General features: G+C 46.5%; 1 protein-coding gene across 1 annotated transcript in view; it reads left to right on the top strand.

Moving 5' to 3' along the window:
* Nucleotides 1-4,587: 4,587 nt before the first annotated feature.
* CAV1 (caveolin 1) overlaps nucleotides 4,588-19,848 on the top strand; it is a 36,471-nt gene continuing 21,210 nt past the window's right edge. Inside the window, exons 1-2 of the mRNA XM_029615258.1 lie at nucleotides 4,588-4,702; nucleotides 5,533-5,700. Coding sequence (XP_029471118.1) covers nucleotides 4,673-4,702; nucleotides 5,533-5,700 — 198 coding nt within the window. The 5' untranslated portion in view covers nucleotides 4,588-4,672. The remainder of the gene's footprint in view (nucleotides 4,703-5,532; nucleotides 5,701-19,848) is intronic.

The following is a 19,848-nucleotide window of genomic DNA, read 5'->3' as shown; positions in this document are numbered from 1 at the left end:
GGGTGACATGTCACTTTCATTGGCCATCTCCTGCTACCCCCATTCGTTAGTTTAAATGACTGATAATATATGATCTGAATTTCTCATTTAGCATCCTCCTTCCTGCTATAGACAAATGTAGGCCATCTTTACCATGTAGCCTTTTACTGTTCCATACACGACCTCAGTCTCCAAAGTATCCAAAATCACTTTCTATACACCAGGTTTTGAGCCAGAAATTGAAATTATCTGTATGGCATAGCTTTTATTTCCCTTTCCATCAACAGGTAATACTTCTGAAAAGGCAATAGTCTTTGCAGTGGGTCTTATCATCTTTCCTAGTTTTTGGAACCCTTTTTGTACTTCATGGATCCCATTTCTATTGAGGTCATTGATCCCCAGATGGATGATAACATTGATATTAAAGGTCTTACTTTCTCTTCAGTGACTTGGACTATCTGGTTTGCATTTCTACTAGCTGAGGATCCTGGATGGCATTTAACTCTTGTGTCACCATCAAAATGTGCTCCCAGATTGGTTCCTCTGAAGATGGAGTCTCCCAGCAGAAGCAGCTTTCTTTTATGACATTCAATTCTGTTGAAGGGCTTCTGGGTGCATTGGGTGACTTCACTTTTAGAAATCACTTCAAAATCTATTGCTGAGGTTTCTTCATTCTCCAATGCAGAAAAAGCATTTTATAGGGGTAACAGTGAGAAGAGTTGGTGCCTCTTCATCACACGTCTTATTCTGCCAGAGCCCACTGTTATCCAATTTTTCTTGGGTTTTTGAATCCTGGATGTTTGACATCTCTGTGGGCTTGGGGGGTTAATGCACAGGATGCTGTAAAGTTGGGAAAGATGAATGTCTATTTGTCACAGGTCCTATTCTACCAGATCTCACTGTCATTTTGTGCAAAATGGCGCCGGCCGTACGGCAACACGATTCGACTGCAGGAGGTCGTTCCGGACCCCCGCTAGACTTTTGGCAAGTCTTGTGGGGCTCAGGAGGCCCCCCCCCAAGCTGGCCAAAAGTACCTGGGGGTCCAGCGGGGGTCCGGAAGTGATCTCCTACCGCGAATCGTTTTTCCGTATGGAAAAACGATTCGCGTGCAGGAAGTCGTTCCCGGACCCCCGCTGGACTTTTGGCAAGTCTTGTGGGGGTCAGGAGGCCCCCCCAAGCTGGCCAAAAGTCCTTGGGGGTCCAGCGGGGGTCCGGGAGCGATCTCCTACGCTCCTGACGTCGGGGGACAAAAAAACAAAATGGCACCGGCGCTACCTTTGACCTGTCATATGACAGGTCAAAGGTAGCGCCGGCGCCATTTCTACAACGCACGGAGGTCCGAGAGTAAAAGATCACACCGGGACCCTTCCTCTGGACCCCAGGTAATTTAAGGCATTTTGGGGGGTTCGGGAGGGTGGGGGATTTATTTTAAAGGGTCGGGGTGGGTTTTAGGGTTGTTTTAGTGTGCCGGTTTTCCCGCCCTCCCCCTTCCCCTCCCCCTTCCCCCGATTTACGATTTTTTGACGATAAATCGGGGGAATTGTTATTGTATCACGGCTCTAACGATTTTTGATGATTTAAAATATATCGGATGATATTTTAAATCATCAAAAAACGATTCACATCCCTATTAGATTCAACACTTTGAGCGTTCTGAATTTTCAATGATAAACTATTTACCTTAGATTCCAATTCAGTTAATTTTTTCCCCTGATCTTTAATCATTGATCTATTTCCTCCTACCATAGCTGAAAAGGATAAATTCATTTGTGTTACATTAGTATCTAGTTTCTGCAGCATTCTCCACAAGTCACCCAGGGTAACATTGGTGGCATCTCCCACAGCTGCCTGTATGCCACCAATGTTTACAGAGGGGCTTCCATTTACTCCCTGTTGATGAATATTCAAGGGTTGTGAAGCTGCTAAATCTACATATAACTCACCTACATTTGCAAAACTCGCACTTGCTGCTTCATTTTCAAAGGAATTGCCCTCCTCTGTAAATCCTGGGGGCTGTATAGGAGTTGGTCCAGCGCCAGGACTTAAAGAGACATCTAATATGTCTCTAACACTGTCCTCTCTTGGCAAGTTGAGCCTACTTAGATGAGCATCCATCGGACCGAGTCTTAAAGTAGCTGGAGAGGAGGTGCTGATCTTAGCCTCTCTTGCGCCCCATATATCCCAAAACAATTGCAAAATAAAAAACAGCAATCAAAGGCAGTCAGAAGACAGTCAAAGCCAGTCAAAGCCATGCATGGGGTTTTAAAGCCCCAGTCCAGGAGCCCTAGCTGCAGCAGCTGATTTCAATCAGGGCTTACCACGAGTGCTTGGAGGGCTCCGACTGAGCTCCCCTCTCTCTCCCTTCAAGGCCTACAATACTTTAGGTAATGAGGGGCGGGGGGCCAAAACAGGGGGGGCGATCCTGCGCTAGCTGGCAGTGATCGCACCGCCGCGGTGCGATCGCTGCCGGTTTCGCACCCAATAGCGCCACCATAGAAGGTGTAGCTATTGGGCGCGAAATAGGACGTGAAAAGGCCCTTACCTTTTCGTCGTCCACGGCGTCGGCCCCGGTGACGCCACGACTCCTCCTCTTCTGGGGCCGACTCCGCCCCCATCTTGGTATCGCACGCGATAAGGGACGTTTCGCGTGCGATCCGTCTGGTAAATGACCCCCTTAGTTCTTTATCTGTATGAATTAATTTGCCTTGCACATATATAAAACTCCCAGCTCACATCCAAAAAACTAGATTGCAAGGCAGTCAAGTAAAAACATAGATGGCAGATAATGACCAGACAGCCCATCTCCTCTGCCTATCAGCACCTCATGTCCCTTTATTTCATATTTAAAAGTTAACCAAGGTAGGTGGTCAGAATATTGAGAAGACATAGAAAGCCCCAAAGCACTTTCAGTTCATTGCAAGCCAGTGGGAGTGCTGTCCTGATCAGGACATTCACAAGTGTTTTATTTATGACCAAGAGGCGTGGCTATTATCTTTTTAGGCTGCTGGCAAGTTTGGTTCCCCCCCCCTCCGCAAACCATCAACCTCTCCTTTCACAACCACTTAGATCACCGCTGCCCCTACAAGGGATCTTCTGGTTCCTGAAAGAAAACATGGCGGACTCGGTGATGGTGGACTTCCCTAGCCCAGGCATGCACACAGGTCCCACCCCTTTCTGGCTTCCAAGCGGGAGGTGGGGGCCTGTGAGCATACACAAGGTCAATGAGTCTCAGTACTAACTGCTTGCGGGTATCGTCACCACAGAGTTTTGTAAGCCATAAGGTAGAAGAAGGGGAAATGTGGGCTCCATGAGGTTGGGGGAAAGAGAGTAGGGTTTGCCACCTCACTGCGGGTCAACCGAATAATAAGATCTAATCCTGGTTATGCATGGATTTGTAGTTCTGATTTTTTTTTAAAGAGAACTTAATGAGAAAATCAGATCTATACATTCATACCTTCAATGGTGCAACAGCAGGACTGAATCAAGCTATTCAGTTTCCTTGGGGTGAGGTGGCAACCCTAGAAGAGAGAGATAAGGGGAGTCATCAGGTTTGGGAAGGGGGAAGGGAGAGAGAACCTGGAGCCATGAGGTTCAAGCGGGGAAGAGAGAGAAGGGGTGGTATGAGATTTGGGGAAAAAGAAAAGAGAAAGAAATAGTGAGGGGATGGGGGAGGAGGGACAAGAGGTCCGCATGAGGTCCTGGTGAGGAGGTAGGGGGCTGCAGAAAGAGAGAAAGTGTGCCATCAGGTCCTAGGGAGGAGGATGGGAGGAACGAGAGAACGAAGAGAAGCCTTGAGATTCTATTGGGGGGGGGTGCGAGGAGGAGGCACGGTGATGTCAGGGTATGACTCTCCCCACCCCCCCCCCAGCAACACTCTCTCACACACACACACACACACACACACACACACTCTCTCACAAAGCTTCTGGCACCCTTACTTCACGGGTTAACTAGCTGGAAAACTCTCCTTTTGCAAGGCAGCGATTCAATGTTTCCATACAGTTCACTGTGCAACCATTGTCACGAAAAGATACAAATCCCCTGCCAAAGCGTTTTGACGTAAATCATATAAGGATTTCGTTCCCCAGGCGCAGCACTTTTCACTGGCTTCCCCCCGAAACATCAAAGGAGCCTTGTGTGACAGATGTGAAACTGATTTGCAGGAGAACTTGTAAGGGAGTCTGAATACTTTCTGTCTCTTGTAGCAGAATACAGGGCAGACCCCCGAGCCATGGCTAAGGCACATCTGTGCAATCGCATCCTCCGACGGGTTTCTTAAAGCAGCCATCACCTCTGGCTGCCGATGGCCACCAGCTGCCTGCCCTGGTTCAAGAATCTTTAGCAGGCTTTGGCTCCAATGCAAAATCTTGTTTCAGATTTGTCAAGGAGCAGACGTGGGTCGTCGTCCCCCCCTCCGGCCCCGACACACACCTCCCCTATACGGAATATGTCGCCTTTTAACTCTGTTGCCCCAAGTCGATGGCGGTGTGCCTGGATCCAAAGCTGTCATCCCAGTCCAAAGCCAAGAGAACAAACGCTGGAGCCCTGCCAGCACCAAGTTTGCTTACAGCCACCTCCTCTCCCGGGCTTGCTTTTTTTTTTTTTTTTACAACACAGTGCATTCCTTCCTCCCATCCTTGAAATTATCCCCCACTGAAACCTCAAGCAGAGCTTCTTGCACGTCCAGGACAGCATGTCTGGAACCAAATACGTGGAATCAGAGGTAGGATTTGCCTTACATTTCTTGTTCTTCTTGTTGTGGGGGGGATTTTTTTTCCCCTAAGAATCAGCTTTCTCTATGCATTCTTATAGTCACTATTTCTCTACCCTCTTCTATATTCTTTCCTTTCTGATCTTGCTTGCAACAGTTTCACTTGGCATCTCGGGCAAAAAAAAAGACATCAAATGTGTTTTTCAATGCTTTGGAGTCTCTTGTGCTCTTGAAGTGTAAAAAAAAAAAAAAAGTTTCTCTATTGCCGAGGTGAGGGCTGCGTTTCAGCGAAGTTTTAGTTCATGGCACATAACAAACTCAACCTGATTAATCTCCCGTGCTTATCACTAGAAACAAAAAAAAATAAAAAAAACAAGCAGGGAGTTAGGCTGGGAGGAATCGTGGGGTTTCGAGTTTCTTCCTTTCAGCACCCTGCCGGCTGCATTTGAATACGGGGGACGACCTTCTCGGGCCCTGCCGTACTCGCCGAAGGTTTGCAGGGAAGGGCGATGGCAGGGGCTTCCCTTGCGCTCCGCCAGGCTGGGCAGGGTGGGGAGGAGGAGGTGGGAGGCCGCTGCTCAGGTTGGCGGATGACCCCTGGCGACGGCACAGCGCAGCCAGGGAGGGGGGTGTGGTATCTCTCCCCGCCTCTCCCCTTAAAAGTCCGCCTGGTGCCAGCCCTCATGAGTTCACACTGCTCGATTCCGCACGCCGCACTCTTTAAAAACTTTTACCCTCCTCCCCGTCCCCCCATGGCGAAAACATTTTAACGTTCTTTTTCCCTCTCCCCCACCCACCCACCCCCACCCACCCCGGTGCATCTTCCCCTCCCTATTTTCTAGGGGCTTTTGTATACATCGCCCATCAGGGAGCAGGGAAACATCTACAAACCCAACAACAGAGTCATGGCAGATGAGAACTTCAGCGAAAAGCCTGCGCGCGATGTGCACACCAAGGAGATCGACCTGGTCAACAGGGACCCCAAGCACCTCAATGACGACGTGGTGAAGGTAGGGATCCCGGGGGGCAATTAGCATTTAGGATGTCTTTCTCCCGTGTATGGGTGAGAGCTAGAAAGATCAGTCCGTGCACACGCAGTGCCACCGAGTAGGCTCCACTGAATGCATTTGCAATTTTTAATCAGAGCAGCAATTTAAAAAAAAAGGGAAGAACGGCTATGCATATAACATGGATTATCTGCCTCCTAGAATGTAGCCCATTGCTTTGGTTTGTTTTGATTTTATAGAAAGCATTTGGACATTTTGGGGATTTGCTTTGATCCTTTTGAAAGCCTGGCAGTTTTAATCCCTGGGTTTAAATATTTTCTGTGCGCCACTAGACAGAATACTATCCAGCCTTAATGTAACTTCCCTCAGCAAAGGCATTTGAAAATTGGAAAATGAACAGAAATCGGTTATCGCAGCAGGTACTAAAAACGGATTTCAAATATAATTAGTGGAGAAAGGTAAACGGGGGACTGCAGAGTAATGAGAAACCATCACCTGTTGCAAGAAAATATACTTTTTATATAGATTTTCTTGCATCGGAATATGGATGCAATCCTTCAGTTTCACTAGTAAAAGCATATGCTATGCATTTTCCCCATCAGTCAGTGAAGTAAAATAATGCATTTCCAATATTAACTCTCTGAAGCCAATGATGCCAGCTGGTATTACAGAGTATTTGCTGTACTCCGGAGGCAGCCAACTGCCTGAACCTGCCTGTCAGACAGAAATGTATCCATTCAATGAGAATATTCTCCCCCACCCCCACCCCCCTTAAAGCACTGTCACCATTAAAAATATCCAGCCTAGAAAAAAAATGGCACAGAAAGAGCATGCAGAGTTTGCTTCCGAATGGGAATGGATTTTCATTGGCTAACAAAGATGGTGCACACCCGGAATAATTTGCTGTAGGCAGTAGTTGCATGTAGTGGTCCAGACCAGGACACTCTTAACAGATAACATTCAGTAGACTTTTTCCATAGTGCAAAAACTATATTCAAGAGTGACTACCATCATCTGACTAAATTCTTCCTGACTCAGAGCCAATCTACAGTTTCTTTAAGTCCTTACTTAAAATGTTGATGCTGTTTCTTGGTCATACTCCTAGGTTTTCTTTCTCCTTTTGTGGTCCACCTGTGTTAAATATTTTTAAATATGTGTTTGTAATTTTTAAAAACAGCATACACTTTGCACCATTGGTCCATTAAACTCATACTGAATCTGGCTGCATTGTAATTGTACTTTGAATGTGTCAGGGCTCGACAGTCTGCTGCACAGTTTACTTGGGTTCACTCCACAATCATAGCTGCAGTTAATCAGAAGTAGCTTTCAAAACTTCATATCCATTTCCTTTTCTTCTGTGAAAGTTACAGCCTGTGAAAGTTACAGCCTGTACCTGTCTGAAGTCGGTACAGGCTGAGCTTGCCCTGGATTTCTTCCATGGCATCCATAGACTTGTGGCTCTACTTTTCTTAGGAAAATTGGATCTAGAAGTCCACGTCATGGGGGAGAACCAGCAGTGGTTCAGTCTATCCAGATGACATGGAGTCAGTAGATACCAGAAAGAAAATGGAGAATCTTAAAATATTGTATTCCTTCTCACCAGTGACTGAAGTATTGAAACAAGTTTTGCTTATACTTCTGTTTTTAAGAAAGAAGAAAATCTTTCATGTGGACAGCTTCAAGTCTTTTCTAGACTTTGCCTATGTCATTAAATTTAGGCCAGAGGGAATGCTTGTCTGGGGCCATCCATTTCATGGAACAATTGGCCCAACCCATCTATGCGTGAGGAATGTTACTGGATGGGCCAGGGAAACGTGCTTGTTTAGCTGAGTCTGACGATACGTTGGATGTCCAATCAGAACAAGGCTTGTTAAAGATCAAATGCATCACAGATCACCAACTACCATGTTTTTGGGTTGTTTTTTTTTTATTTGGCAGTTTCCTCATGCTCTCTTGTACTTCCAACTTAATCAGAACCAGGAATGGGATTTGGCACCATGAGTTTTCGTGTGCAATTATCTCTCTTCTCCTCTCCCCTCCCCAACGTGGCCATCGCAGCGAAAGTCCTAGGCCTGGAGCCACACACCAGGGTCATAGGCCCTGAATCCAGACTCTAGGTGTCATCCTTAAGCAATGACTTGACTTCCTTGCCCCACAGGTCTGTGAACGCTGCCTCTGTGACATCCTCGTGCCCCAGCCAACGCAGGGTGCAGACGTCCTGACTCGGGGATCGGGGGCCTTCTGCATGGTGGGTCTGAGTCACTGGGCCAGCTCACCAAATTCTTGTCAATGTGCCCTCTCTCTTTACCATTTTTTTTATTACGAGATTTTTTGCCAGCTTTACTCCATTCAGTGCAACACTCAGTTTACATCTAATAGTTTAACAAGAGGCTCCTGGCGCCCTCTCCAGCATATCATTATTACTGCTCATAAACATCATCATCTTACTCCATCCCGAACTTTCTTCGTGAGCTAAAAACTCACTAAGTGTTTCTTTCAGGAGAGTCCATCAAGAACACACAGTTCCTTATTTTTGCAAAGCCACTCTAAGGTTTTAAAATTTTTTAAAATACATTTGAGTTGTTAGACAAAGCAGATACACAAAAAAAACCTGCAAGATTTAAATATAAATAATTCTAGACCCCACCCCTCTCCCCCACAACTGCTGATCAGTTTTTCTTATTAACAAGGAATAAATGAAGTAGATCTGGGTCATTAAAAAAAAAAAATACATGAGTGTTCCTTAAGCACTTTTAAGTTTTAGCAGGAGATCGCAAGGAAAATGTAACTCTCATCCCAAACCAATAACTTCCTGGCACATAACTAGAAATATTATCCTTTGGGTCTCAGTGGCCCTGGAGACATCAAGGACAATTTTAACGTTTTGGCCTAGAAACAGTTTTTGTTTGTTTTTTTTTTTTTATTTTGAAGTATCAAATGCCAGACTGGCTACAGAGCAAATTCGACCGAAAGCATGGCATAAGTTATGTTAAGTCTGAATAATTCACCCATGGCTGCCGACACATCCACCCACTTCCCCTCATCTTTAAGAGGAGTCAATATTTTAGGAATGCATTCACCATTACACTTTTATCTTCACTTGGGATGGTAGTGGTGCCTGCTGAGATATAATAAGCCTTGATAACAGGAGCTAATGATCCTTTAGTTATTTTAAGTTGACTCCAGTAAATATCCCTGGAACAGCAGAGTCCCTTCCATTCTTGGCCTACGGTGGGGTTAAAAAAAAACAAAAAAAAACCCCTCTTTACCAGTCAGGCTGATGATCTCAGTTTTCCTTTGTTAAGAGTGGTTGGGAGGGAATGTAAATAATGCACGGGTAAAGCTGATTTTCAGTGGCGGGAATGGTTTCCTTGGGGAGGAAGGCTTTGCTGAGGGGACAGACTCCACTTGTTCCTTTTATAAGGGGAGCGATAAAGGATTTAAGGTCGATGCTGTCGAGTCAATTTGATGGCCTCAGAGTAAGAAAAGTTCTGTTCTCATCTCTGCTAAACGTTATGCTCCTTCAGGAAGGGCTGGGGAGGGGGGGGTGGAAGGGCAGTAAAAAGATTTTATTAGGCCGTTTCATCTGTTTCTCTGACACGGTGTTATGACACCAGCACAGCCACATGGAAAGAAAGAACAAGCAAATCAGCTGTGAAAGATAAACGATTGGACAGAGGAGGAGGAATCCGCTCTGCAGGCAGCTCTTTAAAAGGCTTCACTGTTGACTGTTGAAAAAAACAAATTCCCACAGCAAGTTTTAAAAATAACCTTAGCCTGTGTGAGAAGCAGAGAAGGGGCTGGAATGGCACCGAGGGGGCCCACAGCCTCCCAGGAAACTTTTTATTTGAATATAAAGCGCCCCCCCCCCCCCCCTTCCCAGTCTCCAAAGGAGTGGCTGCTCCCAGGGTGAAATGATTTCCAGTCCTTTGCGGGATGCACGAGATAACGAAGGGGGGGGGGGGGAGGGGGTGTCTTACAGTGTAATCCATCTTCCCTATCACGTTCTGAGTCAGTCCCACCTACGGTGCATGGGGAGGGGGGGGGGGGGCCTTACAGCTGCTGTACCTGCGAGACCCCTTGAGGTTTTTAGAAACACGCGTGGAAATCCACAGGGGGCCCCACGGGAGTCCAAGGATCCTACAGAAAGCGGCTGCAGTTTTTAGGGAGTAGATCCAGCAGTATTTTTCCGCAGATTTTTGCTTTTAAAAAAATGTTTTACAAACCAATTTGATTCTCCTCCTCCCCCCCCAACCCCCCAACCTCCATAGAAAAAAAAAAAAAACAACAACTTCTGGGCTGGCCTTGTGATTCCGTCCTAGGATTGCAAGCAGCAGGACGGGAGCTTCAGGTGCAGCGCTCTCTTTTGTTAGGATGGGTGGAGCTGAGGGCTGCCGCCGCCACTGCAGCAACCCCTGCTGGCACAAAAGCAACACTGCAGGTTAGTCTAAGAAGACTGCTCTCTGGCCCTTGGCAGTGGCAGCCTTCAGAGCCCTACAAACTGGGCAAGCCCCCAGTGCCCTACACTGGGGGGGTCCTTAAATTTACTAACAAAGAATATTTGTATTATCCGTATTGTATTAAGATACTTTCTTTACAGTTTCACGGATAGAGCAAGGTGAAATTGAAAATATACAACTTGCTTACAGTGGGGCGGATTTTAAAAGCCCTGCTCGCGTAAATCCGCCCGGATTTACGCGAGCAGGGCCTTGCGCGCCGGCGCGCCTATTTTCCATAGGCCTGCCGGCGCGCGCAGAGCCCCGGGACTCGCGTAAGTCCCGGGGTTTTTCGAGGGGGGCGTGTCGGGGGTGGGGCCGATCGGCGCAGCGTTTTGGGGGCAGGACGCGGCGTTTCGGGGGCGGGCCCGGGGGGCGTGGTTTTGGCCCGGGCGGTCCGGGGGCGTGGCCGTGCCCTCCGGAACCGCCCCCAGGTCGCGTCTCAGCGCGCTAGCGGCCCGCTGGTGCGCAGGGAGGCGTAAATCCCCCGACAAAGGTGGGGGGGGGTTTAAGATAGGGCCGGGGGGGTGGGTTAGATAGAGGAAGGGAGGGGAAGGTGAGGGGAGGGTGAAAGCGAGTTCCCTCCGAGGCCGCTCCGATTTCGGAGCGGCCTTGGAGGGAACGGAGGCAGGCTGCGCGGCTCGGCGCGTGCCGGCTGGACAAAATCGGCAGCCTTGCGCGCGCCGATCCTGGATTTTAGCAGATACGCGCGGCTATGCGCGTATCTACTAAAATCCAGCGTACTTTTGTTTGCGCCTGGAGCGCGAACAAAAGTACGCGAACGCGCCGTTTTTAAAAATCTACCCCTAAGCCTTTAAGAAATTCCGAAGGATTCTCTTGCCCAAGGCCCCAGGGCCAAGCAAACCATCTGGAAGGGAGCATTAAACGTATGGAAAACTGGGGGAGCCCCCTTTTCCCCACATCCACTGATCAGTAGATCTAACAGTATTCATTCTTAGATCGATTTGAGGGCTGCATGAGGTTCTGATAAGGAGCAGAACAACAGATCCCCCGTTTACTCAAAGCAATAATGACAGGAGCGGGAGTGAAATGCTAACATTTCCTTGGGATTAAAAAGACGGATTTTAATCAACGGCTGCAAACTGAATTATCTAATAATCTGCTCTTTCAGCTCCCATCCCAGGGTAGCTGAGACATAGGGAGGGACATTTTTATAACTCCCCACAAGGCAGTAAAGTTTGCATGCAGAATATACCCTCAAGCTTTACTGGGGATTTTCAAAGTGAGCTTAAGTGCAAAAGTTTGCTTTAAAAATCCTTCTCCAATCGGCAGGGTATGTATGGAATTGTCCACACACAAAGTTACACCTGCTCATGGTAACTTGCATGAATACTTTCCAAAATACAAAGGTATGCATATAAGTTGCATCCCTGCCCCAACGCCACCCTCCGAAAAACGTACCACCAATGCACGTAAAAGTAAGTGTCCATGCTACCCGGGCACTTGCGTGCTTTTATGCGCACTGGTTCCTCAGGTGATTTTCAAAGTGCCCCTTGCACGCAAAAAAACAGGCTTGGAAAATCAGACCCCAAAATATCAAAGGCACAGGGATTTTACTGAATGGTAATACTCGCCAGACAAAGTTCTCCAGTGTCGTAATGGTAGAGATTCCCAGGACTCCATATTCTGCAGCACCTGCTGTGAAAAGGGGGAACTGCTGCAACACGCAGCCTGCCGAATTCCACACCCTCTCCTGGGAGCGGAAGACTAATTGCTAATGAAAAACGCTGCAGATGTGTCGGCATGTTAGAATTTGCAGGCTGCATATAATGAAAATTAGAAGGCCACCTTCTACCTCAGATAAAAGTTTTTATTTTGTAACTCTCGTAGCATTAAAAAAAAAAACCAACGAAAAATCACTGTGTTTCGTGTCACAGGGAGGTCTTCATCAAAAATAAACTTTCTTTTATTTTTTAGTCTACTTTTAGAAGGAAAAGAATGCTTATGAGGTCACTGCAGAGGCAAGGCCAAGCCAACCAAGCACCATCCCATCCCTCTCTGTCCCCTCAGGTCCCCATGGTCATTCTCTCTCCATCCCTCCTCCATCAACACCCTTTTTACTCACTCAAACCCCCCCCCCCCTTTTTCTGCCCACCCCCCTTCTGTGACTTCCTCGGTCTCCCCCACCCTTCCCTCTCTCTTCTTCTCCTTCTCCTCCTCTGCCGTCTGGCCTGACTACTGCTTTGAACCACTGGTACAGAATCCCGTGAGGTTCAGAGCAGTAATCAAGCCCAGAGCTGTTTAGGAGGAGGATGCAGCTGATGCACCACTGATCTCTTCCTCTTACTGCCGCCAATCAGCTACTGCCTGCCCGACACAGCCCTGGATCTCCTGCAGCAGTTCTGCAAGAAGGGTCAGATTTTGGTGATGCCATACCTCCTGTGGCTCACCCCATTCCAGAGCCTGTGGATCACTATGTGTGTGTGTGTGTATATATATATATTTATGTGTGTGTATACATGTGAATCTTTCTATATTTATACATGTATAAGTGAGTGTATGCATATATCTATGTGTGTGTGTATATGTGTGTATGTGGATATATGTATGTGTGGATATATATATTATTTATGTGTGTATATATATATATATATATATATATATATATGTGTGTGTGTATGTGGATATATGTGTGTGTGTGTATCTATCTATCTATCTATCTATATATATATATATCTATATATATATATATATACTAGCGGTACCCGGCCACGCGTTGCAGTGGCAGAGTCAGGTTCTTTACCCTCCCTCCCCCTTCCCCTTGCTCATTTACCTCAGTCACTCATCCTCCTCCCCCTTGGTCACTCACCCCCCCTTCCCTCCCCTGTACCCACTCCAACTCCCTCCCCTCACACTCACCTCTCCCCTCATTCTCCCTCCCCTGACACTCACCTCCCCTCACTGTCACCTCCTCCCGCCAACTGCCTACCCTTCAGATCAGAAAACCTATTTCTGTGGGAACCCCCCCACCCCAAAAAAAACCAACCCAATCCCAAACCTTTAAATCAAATAATAACCTCCCACCTTCCTGCCCCCCCCCCCCAAGACCTGGGAAATTAAAATTGTTGGTGCTACATGTGGTCTGTCCCTGGGTGTCTGTGTGCATTATGTAGCCAAATAGGGGAGTGCCTAACCAAATTTGCACTTCCAAATTTGTTTTGTGGTCTGGGGAGGGCTATTTTGGTGCATTCCCGAGATCGTGCAAGTTTAGTGTATGCATTTGTGTATGAACCTCCCCCTTCCCCCAAAAAACAACCCTATGAGAAAAGTTCTCTTAAACTAACCCCCCCTCCCCCAGTCCTGCGAAAAACAGTAGCCCAACCCCCTGCCCCCCCAGAGTTGCTGAATGAATGAAACCTGCCCTCCCCCTCGAGACCCCTCCCCAAGATGTTCGCAATAAATTCATTACAACCCCCCACCCTCCAGACCCCCCGAGATCTGATAAAAATGTCAGTCGGTGGAGCGGGCGTTCAGGAGCGGTCCGGGAGCGATGTATTGGCGTTGGTCCGTCGGCTGCGAGCACTGAAACGGGTTCCAATGGCCCTTTGCCCTTACTATGTCAGTGGGGTGGAGCAATGGCAGCGGTAGGTCCTCTGACATAGTAAGGGTAAAGGTCCGCCGGCTGCCAATCCTGAAAATGGAGCCACGGGGCCCTCGCCCTTACTATGTCACATGGGCTACTGCCGCCATTGGTGTCCCCGAGTGGCATAGTAAGGGAAAGGGCCGTCGGCGCCATGTTGATTGCTGGCAGCCGACGGCTGTAGTGCAGGAGATGTGTCCCGTACTGGTCCTGGCCCCCCGTTGGAGCCTCCCGGACTTCTGTCAGGTTTTGTGTGTATTGTGAGGGCCTGGGAAGTAAATAAATTTGGCATGTGTGTGGGGGGTGTGAGGAGGGTGGTTTTGTGTGTGTTGGGAGGCTGTGGGAAGTAAATCAATTTGGCATGTGTGTGGGGGGTGTGAGGAGGGTGGTGGGTGTATTTTATCTGTAAAGGAAATAGTTATCTTCCGGCGAAAAAAGTGCGCGTATGTGTTAAAATGTAAGTGAAACGTGGCCCTGGACTGGCGAAATGATTAGTGTAGCGTGTGTTAGTGTAAGGTGTAACAGATGGCGCTTACGTCCAGCAGATGTCGCTGTTTTCTCGAAAAAAAATTTTAAACCTATTTTACCTGTCACAGGTGTGACATATCTGTAATGTAAGTATAGAAGAACCTTCCTGTATGCGAAATGAAGGTTGTGTCCAAATTTGAAAGCAATCGGTTCAGTGGTTTCTGAGATTAGCAATTTTGTCCAAACTATTTAACATTTTTATTTATATAGATAATATTAATGTGTTTCCCCTTACTAACTTTTGTGTTTGGTGTCCTAGCCACACCAGACTTTCAGGACATGTCAAGGGGGATATGAGCATTCTGACAGGTAGGGAATTTTTCGGATCCATGCAGGTGCACGGACCACAGGTGCACATATGCGCACATCCTGCAAAGTACACTCCGTTAGTTCTGGGTAGAGCTTCTTGTTAAATAAAAGTGATTGGCTACTAATTTCTATTGAAACAAATGAAAGGATTTTTCATCCATAACTAGTTAGCACTCTTACGAATATTTGTTTCTCCAAAAATCTTTTTTTATATATTACAATACCAGCCATCCATGGGAAGATAAACCACTGCTTTAGCTTACTTCATGTTATATATAGTCTACCTGTATCAGGAGCCATTACAGGAGTGCATGTCTGCTCGGATGTTAATGGCAGACACCACAAACAGGATCACACTAGGGTGAGGGGAAGACAGGAGCATTTCCCCAAATCAATGTCAAAGTGCAAGCTACTGAAACCTTAGCACTTGGAAAAAAAATTTTGTTTTATGTCACTATGTCATTTTCATTATTACATTTCCCCGTGTGTATTGTTGGTTTCGTTTTGCATGTGATGTATATAAGGGGGTGTCCAATTCTACCTCTTACTAAAATGGCAATAGTGGCCTCAGCATCGACCTCAGTATGTGTGAGGGGTCTCAATCAGACCCTGCCCCTGTGACCTAGAGAATTGGAAGTGATTAGGGAGGTGTGACACTTTCCATTGGGTGGTAGGGTCATTGCAGGTAATAAAACACTCACACCCACGTGGTGCAGGAGGGGAACGAAGGGAAGAATTGATGAGAATTTGGCAGCAGTAAGGAGACTGGGAGGACTCCAGATCTTGGAGCCCAGCGTGCCTGCCTTTTCACGTAGGCCTGTCTCCCTCCACAGAGAATGCAGGCAGAAATGAGAGGGATTCATTCCTGCCCTTCACTAGCTGGGCCCTATGGATAGGGTAAATCAGGGCTGGGGATAGGGTAAATCAGGGCTGCGGATCTCCAGAACCAAATTTAAAGCATCAAGAGAGAGCAGGAGTGAGTAGGCTTCGCTCCTGCCTTTCCAATTTTCTGGGCCCTACGGATCTGGTAAGTGGTGGACAGGGAAGACCCCAGCACCCAGAAAATTTTAACGGGCAGGAGTGGGGGTTGGAGCAATCTGGGAAGGCCCAGCCATGAATGCCCAGGCCTCAGGTCTAATTTGTTCAGCGAGGAGTGGGCGTCAGAGAGGCCCAGCCAGGTAGGCCTGAGCCCCAGTCTTTTCTTTGCCTGGCAAGAGGGAACTTAGAGGGCCTCTGAGAGGCCCATTTTGTTTTGGGGTTTTTTTGGCCATGAAAGTTTTTTGTTTTGGAACAGGAAACAAATTGAACTGACCAAAAAAAAAAAAACATTAAACAAACCAAAACATGAAAACCCCCCAAAACAAAAAAAAACCAAACAGAAATAACATCTGCATATTCCTACAAAAAATAGTAAATTCTATATTCTAGAAACTGCCCATATCTAGTTCTCAGCATACATACGTATGCCCTAAAACAATGTGTAGGTGGAGATCAGTGATTAGAATATGAGAATAATGTTCACGCAACTGAAAGTCTTCTCAAATTAAGGACAGTGGCCCCTAAAAAAAAAACAAAAAACAATTTTACAAAAGAAGTTTGAACATATAAAATCTCTATCTGATACTATATATAGCACAGTAGATATGCGCCCCCCCCCCCCATGCATTATAGCAGGAACATTGCCACAGAGCATGGTCTATGGGTGTGCTCTGTAGCCGCATTCTGCATCTATTTGTGTCTGTAAGTCCCTGTTACACTGGTGGGATTTAACACAAGTTTAATTTTTTATATATAGATTTATCAACTATCTCTCCTATTAGGCTAGAAAGCAGGGTACTGAGAAGTAGATCAACAATTCTAAAATTCATATAACACAAACTTACATAAGCATAAATCATAAAACACATCAGTTAAAAACTCCAGTAACACCTGTCACCTGTCGGTTTAACTCACTTTAGCACATAGACCCCGATGTGGGAAATCAGAAGTTGAAGTGACCACTCCATAGAATGTGGAAAAATCTGCCCTCAGAAGATCTTCAGCTTGTGCTATAAAATGAGAAAGATCAAAACATTTCCAGGCTAATATACAGGCAAAGCGCTGTCTGGTTTGATAGATGGTGTTCAGTTTCAGAGGCAGGAATTGTTCCTCAATCAGTAATTGTCTTGGTGGTCATCAAAGCCCTTTCTAACCATCCTCTGTTTAGTGGATGAGCTCCAAGCATAATGAAACCCTTCTGCAGGGACTTCCTGTTTAACATACAACAATACAATGGAAGCTTGGCGAGAGGCTTACAAGAGGAGGAAGCAATTCCTTTGGTTTATGTGCTGTGCTAGGATAAATGGCTTGCCGGCACTGCGCTCATGTCATATGCCCCTTTCTAACAATAATCCCAGTTTGACGCTTCTTCATGTCATACACCTCAACCTTAGAAAGAAAGAAAGAGAGCTGACTTGAGCTCTGTTGAAATGCTTTGCTATTGAGAATTGTTTTTTGTTTTTTTTTTGGAATGAAAGAGTAGGAAAATGATGACACATTTGACCATGCATGAGGGAGTCTTCTTCCAAAGGAGGGAGAGTTGTGAACTTAGTCATACGACAGGACCATACTGTCAGGGTTTCCTTACGCTCTCAAGCACTTCTCGAAGTTTAGGGCTTTTTTTTACCGTTCCCCAGTATCTTTAAGAGTTCCCCTGGTTGCTCTCAAAAGCCAGACAATCTCAGTGGAAACTGAACCGCAAATCAAAACCAGAAGCAAAATGGAAAAGCACAAAATAAGAGATTTTAGCCAACTGGCTTTGGAAGACTGCAGTGTATTTTGGAAAAGGTCTTTTAAATGAATAAATGTAGGTTACAATCTAGCTCGAAAAGGTTTCTACTCTACAAACAAGCTTAATGGCACTAAATAAATGAGCCCCTTTTCAGTCCCCTGCTGAATCTAAGCTGGTCTGCTTCCAGTTATCATGATTACTTTTATACTCTCTTGGGTGTGAGGAATTCCTGTCCTTAACTGCAGAGAACATGGAGATCTAGTCTGCCCGCTTCATGGAACCCCATCCCAGGGAGCTTTGTCCAAATGACATAGGTGACACCTTAATATGCCGAGAGGGCTTCATCATTATCAACTCTGCCTGTAGAGAGCTACATTAACCCTCATTTCCAGTGTCGAATCTGTATTCCTTCATGCTCAATTTGACAAGTTCAAATGTATAGTTACATTACCACAAGACAATGGGACCGGTAGGACAGAAGGGTGGGGAGGATGCAGGATTTTCTCCTTCAGTAATTTGATTGAAAACCTAGCACCTTGCAAACCGCAGGCTCGGGTCTTCCCCACTAGTTTCATGTCCTATGGAACTTCGTAACCAGGAGGCAGGTAGGTCAGCTTTCATTTACCATATTTGATGATTCATTTGGTAAGCAGTGAGAGGCAGTGCCTAGCACAGACCTTGTAGCTTATGGCTCCATATCAGAAAAAGTAACCTACACGAGCACCTTTTTTTTTTTTTTTTTGCAAGGCGAGAACTGATAAGTTCAGCTGGACGAATAGCAAGTGGGAAGATTCCATGACAGCTTCGGGTGAAAGCATGTCATTCCTCACCGAGTTTGTTGCCAGATGCCATTAACTCTTTAAAAACAAAACCTTACTTTGCACAACAGTCAGTTAAACTGTGCATTCAGCAGTGAACTCTAGTCCCAAATAACATGTGAAGAACGTCAACTATAGCAAACAAATTAGAAAAGTGGCTACAGGTGACTCTGGGACAATGAGGTGGGCTGGGTTCCTATTCCTGTCCCCGGCTTCTGCGCCACAGGTCGGCTGGAGCTGAGGATGCTGCAGAGGAAGTGTTCGTAATCCCGAGGGCAAGGGGAGAAAAGAGCTTCACGGCAGGCATAATTAGTGGCCAGAAGCAGCATGCTCTCAGTCCATGGCTCCGGAGGGAGGTGCAAAGGCTTTCACTGCAGTGGTTGGGTAGATGGCTGGAAGGAGTAGAAGTTTTCTAGCACCAGCTCAAAGGAGCAGGAGGAAACTGCCAGGCCAAAACTAAATGAACATTTACTACACTGTAGAGTTAGATTGCTTTGAGCCATCCTGAGTCTCTATAAGAAAAATTCTGGCTCTGACCCAGGCAGAGCCCAGGGCAGATACTTTTTTCCCCCCGCACACCGATATTCAGTGCTATCCAGACAAATTTAAGTGGGGTAAGTCTGGTCGGGTAAATCACAATCCTAATGCAACCCAGGTAAAGTTAACCTGGATATTCTGCAGCAGACTTACCCAGATAAGTCTGGATCGATATCCCAGCAAAAGTTACCAGGTAACTTCCTACTCACCATACAACTTAATATGGATTGCACACTTTTCCTATTCATTAAATGTATATTTTATTTTGCATTGTAAACATAAAGTAGTTTTCTGACCATTCTTGTGTGATTCTTTTTCTAATATTGTGTTCTTTTTTTGGGAGGCTTGGGGAGAACTCAAGGATCAATGTGACGGAGGGAGAGGGAGATTGGGGAAAAAGGAAAAGAGGAGGGAGAGGGAATAGGGATAGAGAAACCCTTTTATGTTTCACATAGAGTGGAAGACAGAAAGCGATTCTCAGAGATGTTGAAGAAGGAGGGAGGATCATCGAGAGGGGAGAAGTGCCAATTCCCTCTCTCACTCTTCTCTGCAAATTCCCTTCTCTCATACTCCCACCACCTTCCTTCCAGCAATCCCCTCTCTTATTTCCCTTCCCCAGAAGATCCCCTCTCTCATTCCTCCAGCAAATCGCATCTATCAACCCATCCCTTCAGATCCCAGCTGGCTCCCTCTCTCTCATACCTCCTCCCACCAAGCTCCTCTTTCACTCCCCAAAGATCTCACTTCAACCCTCCCACCCATCTCCTCCAAGCACAAAAGCAAACAAACACACACACACAATCCCATCTCATTCCCACACACACACACACACACACAATCCCATCTCATTCCCACACACACACACACACACACCCACTCAGCCACCATTCCTACCCCGGTCCCTGTAATCCCCACGTCTCATATTGCTGGCATTCAGTAGGAGGAGGACAGTGGCACCTCAGGCTGCATACTCCTTTACTTTCACACCAGGCATCACACTTGCAGTTTGAACTCATGGGACACCATAGTACCATCCAGTTGAAAGTGGCGAAGAGAAAGAGAAAGATTGGGGTAAGAGAAGTTAGATCCCCA

This window comes from Rhinatrema bivittatum, chromosome 9 (genome assembly GCF_901001135.1).
Source record: "Rhinatrema bivittatum chromosome 9, aRhiBiv1.1, whole genome shotgun sequence".
NCBI classification, from domain to species: Eukaryota; Metazoa; Chordata; class Amphibia; order Gymnophiona; family Rhinatrematidae; genus Rhinatrema; species Rhinatrema bivittatum.
The sequence above is the reverse complement of the archived record's forward strand: the minus strand, read 5'-3'. Positions and strand labels throughout refer to the sequence as shown.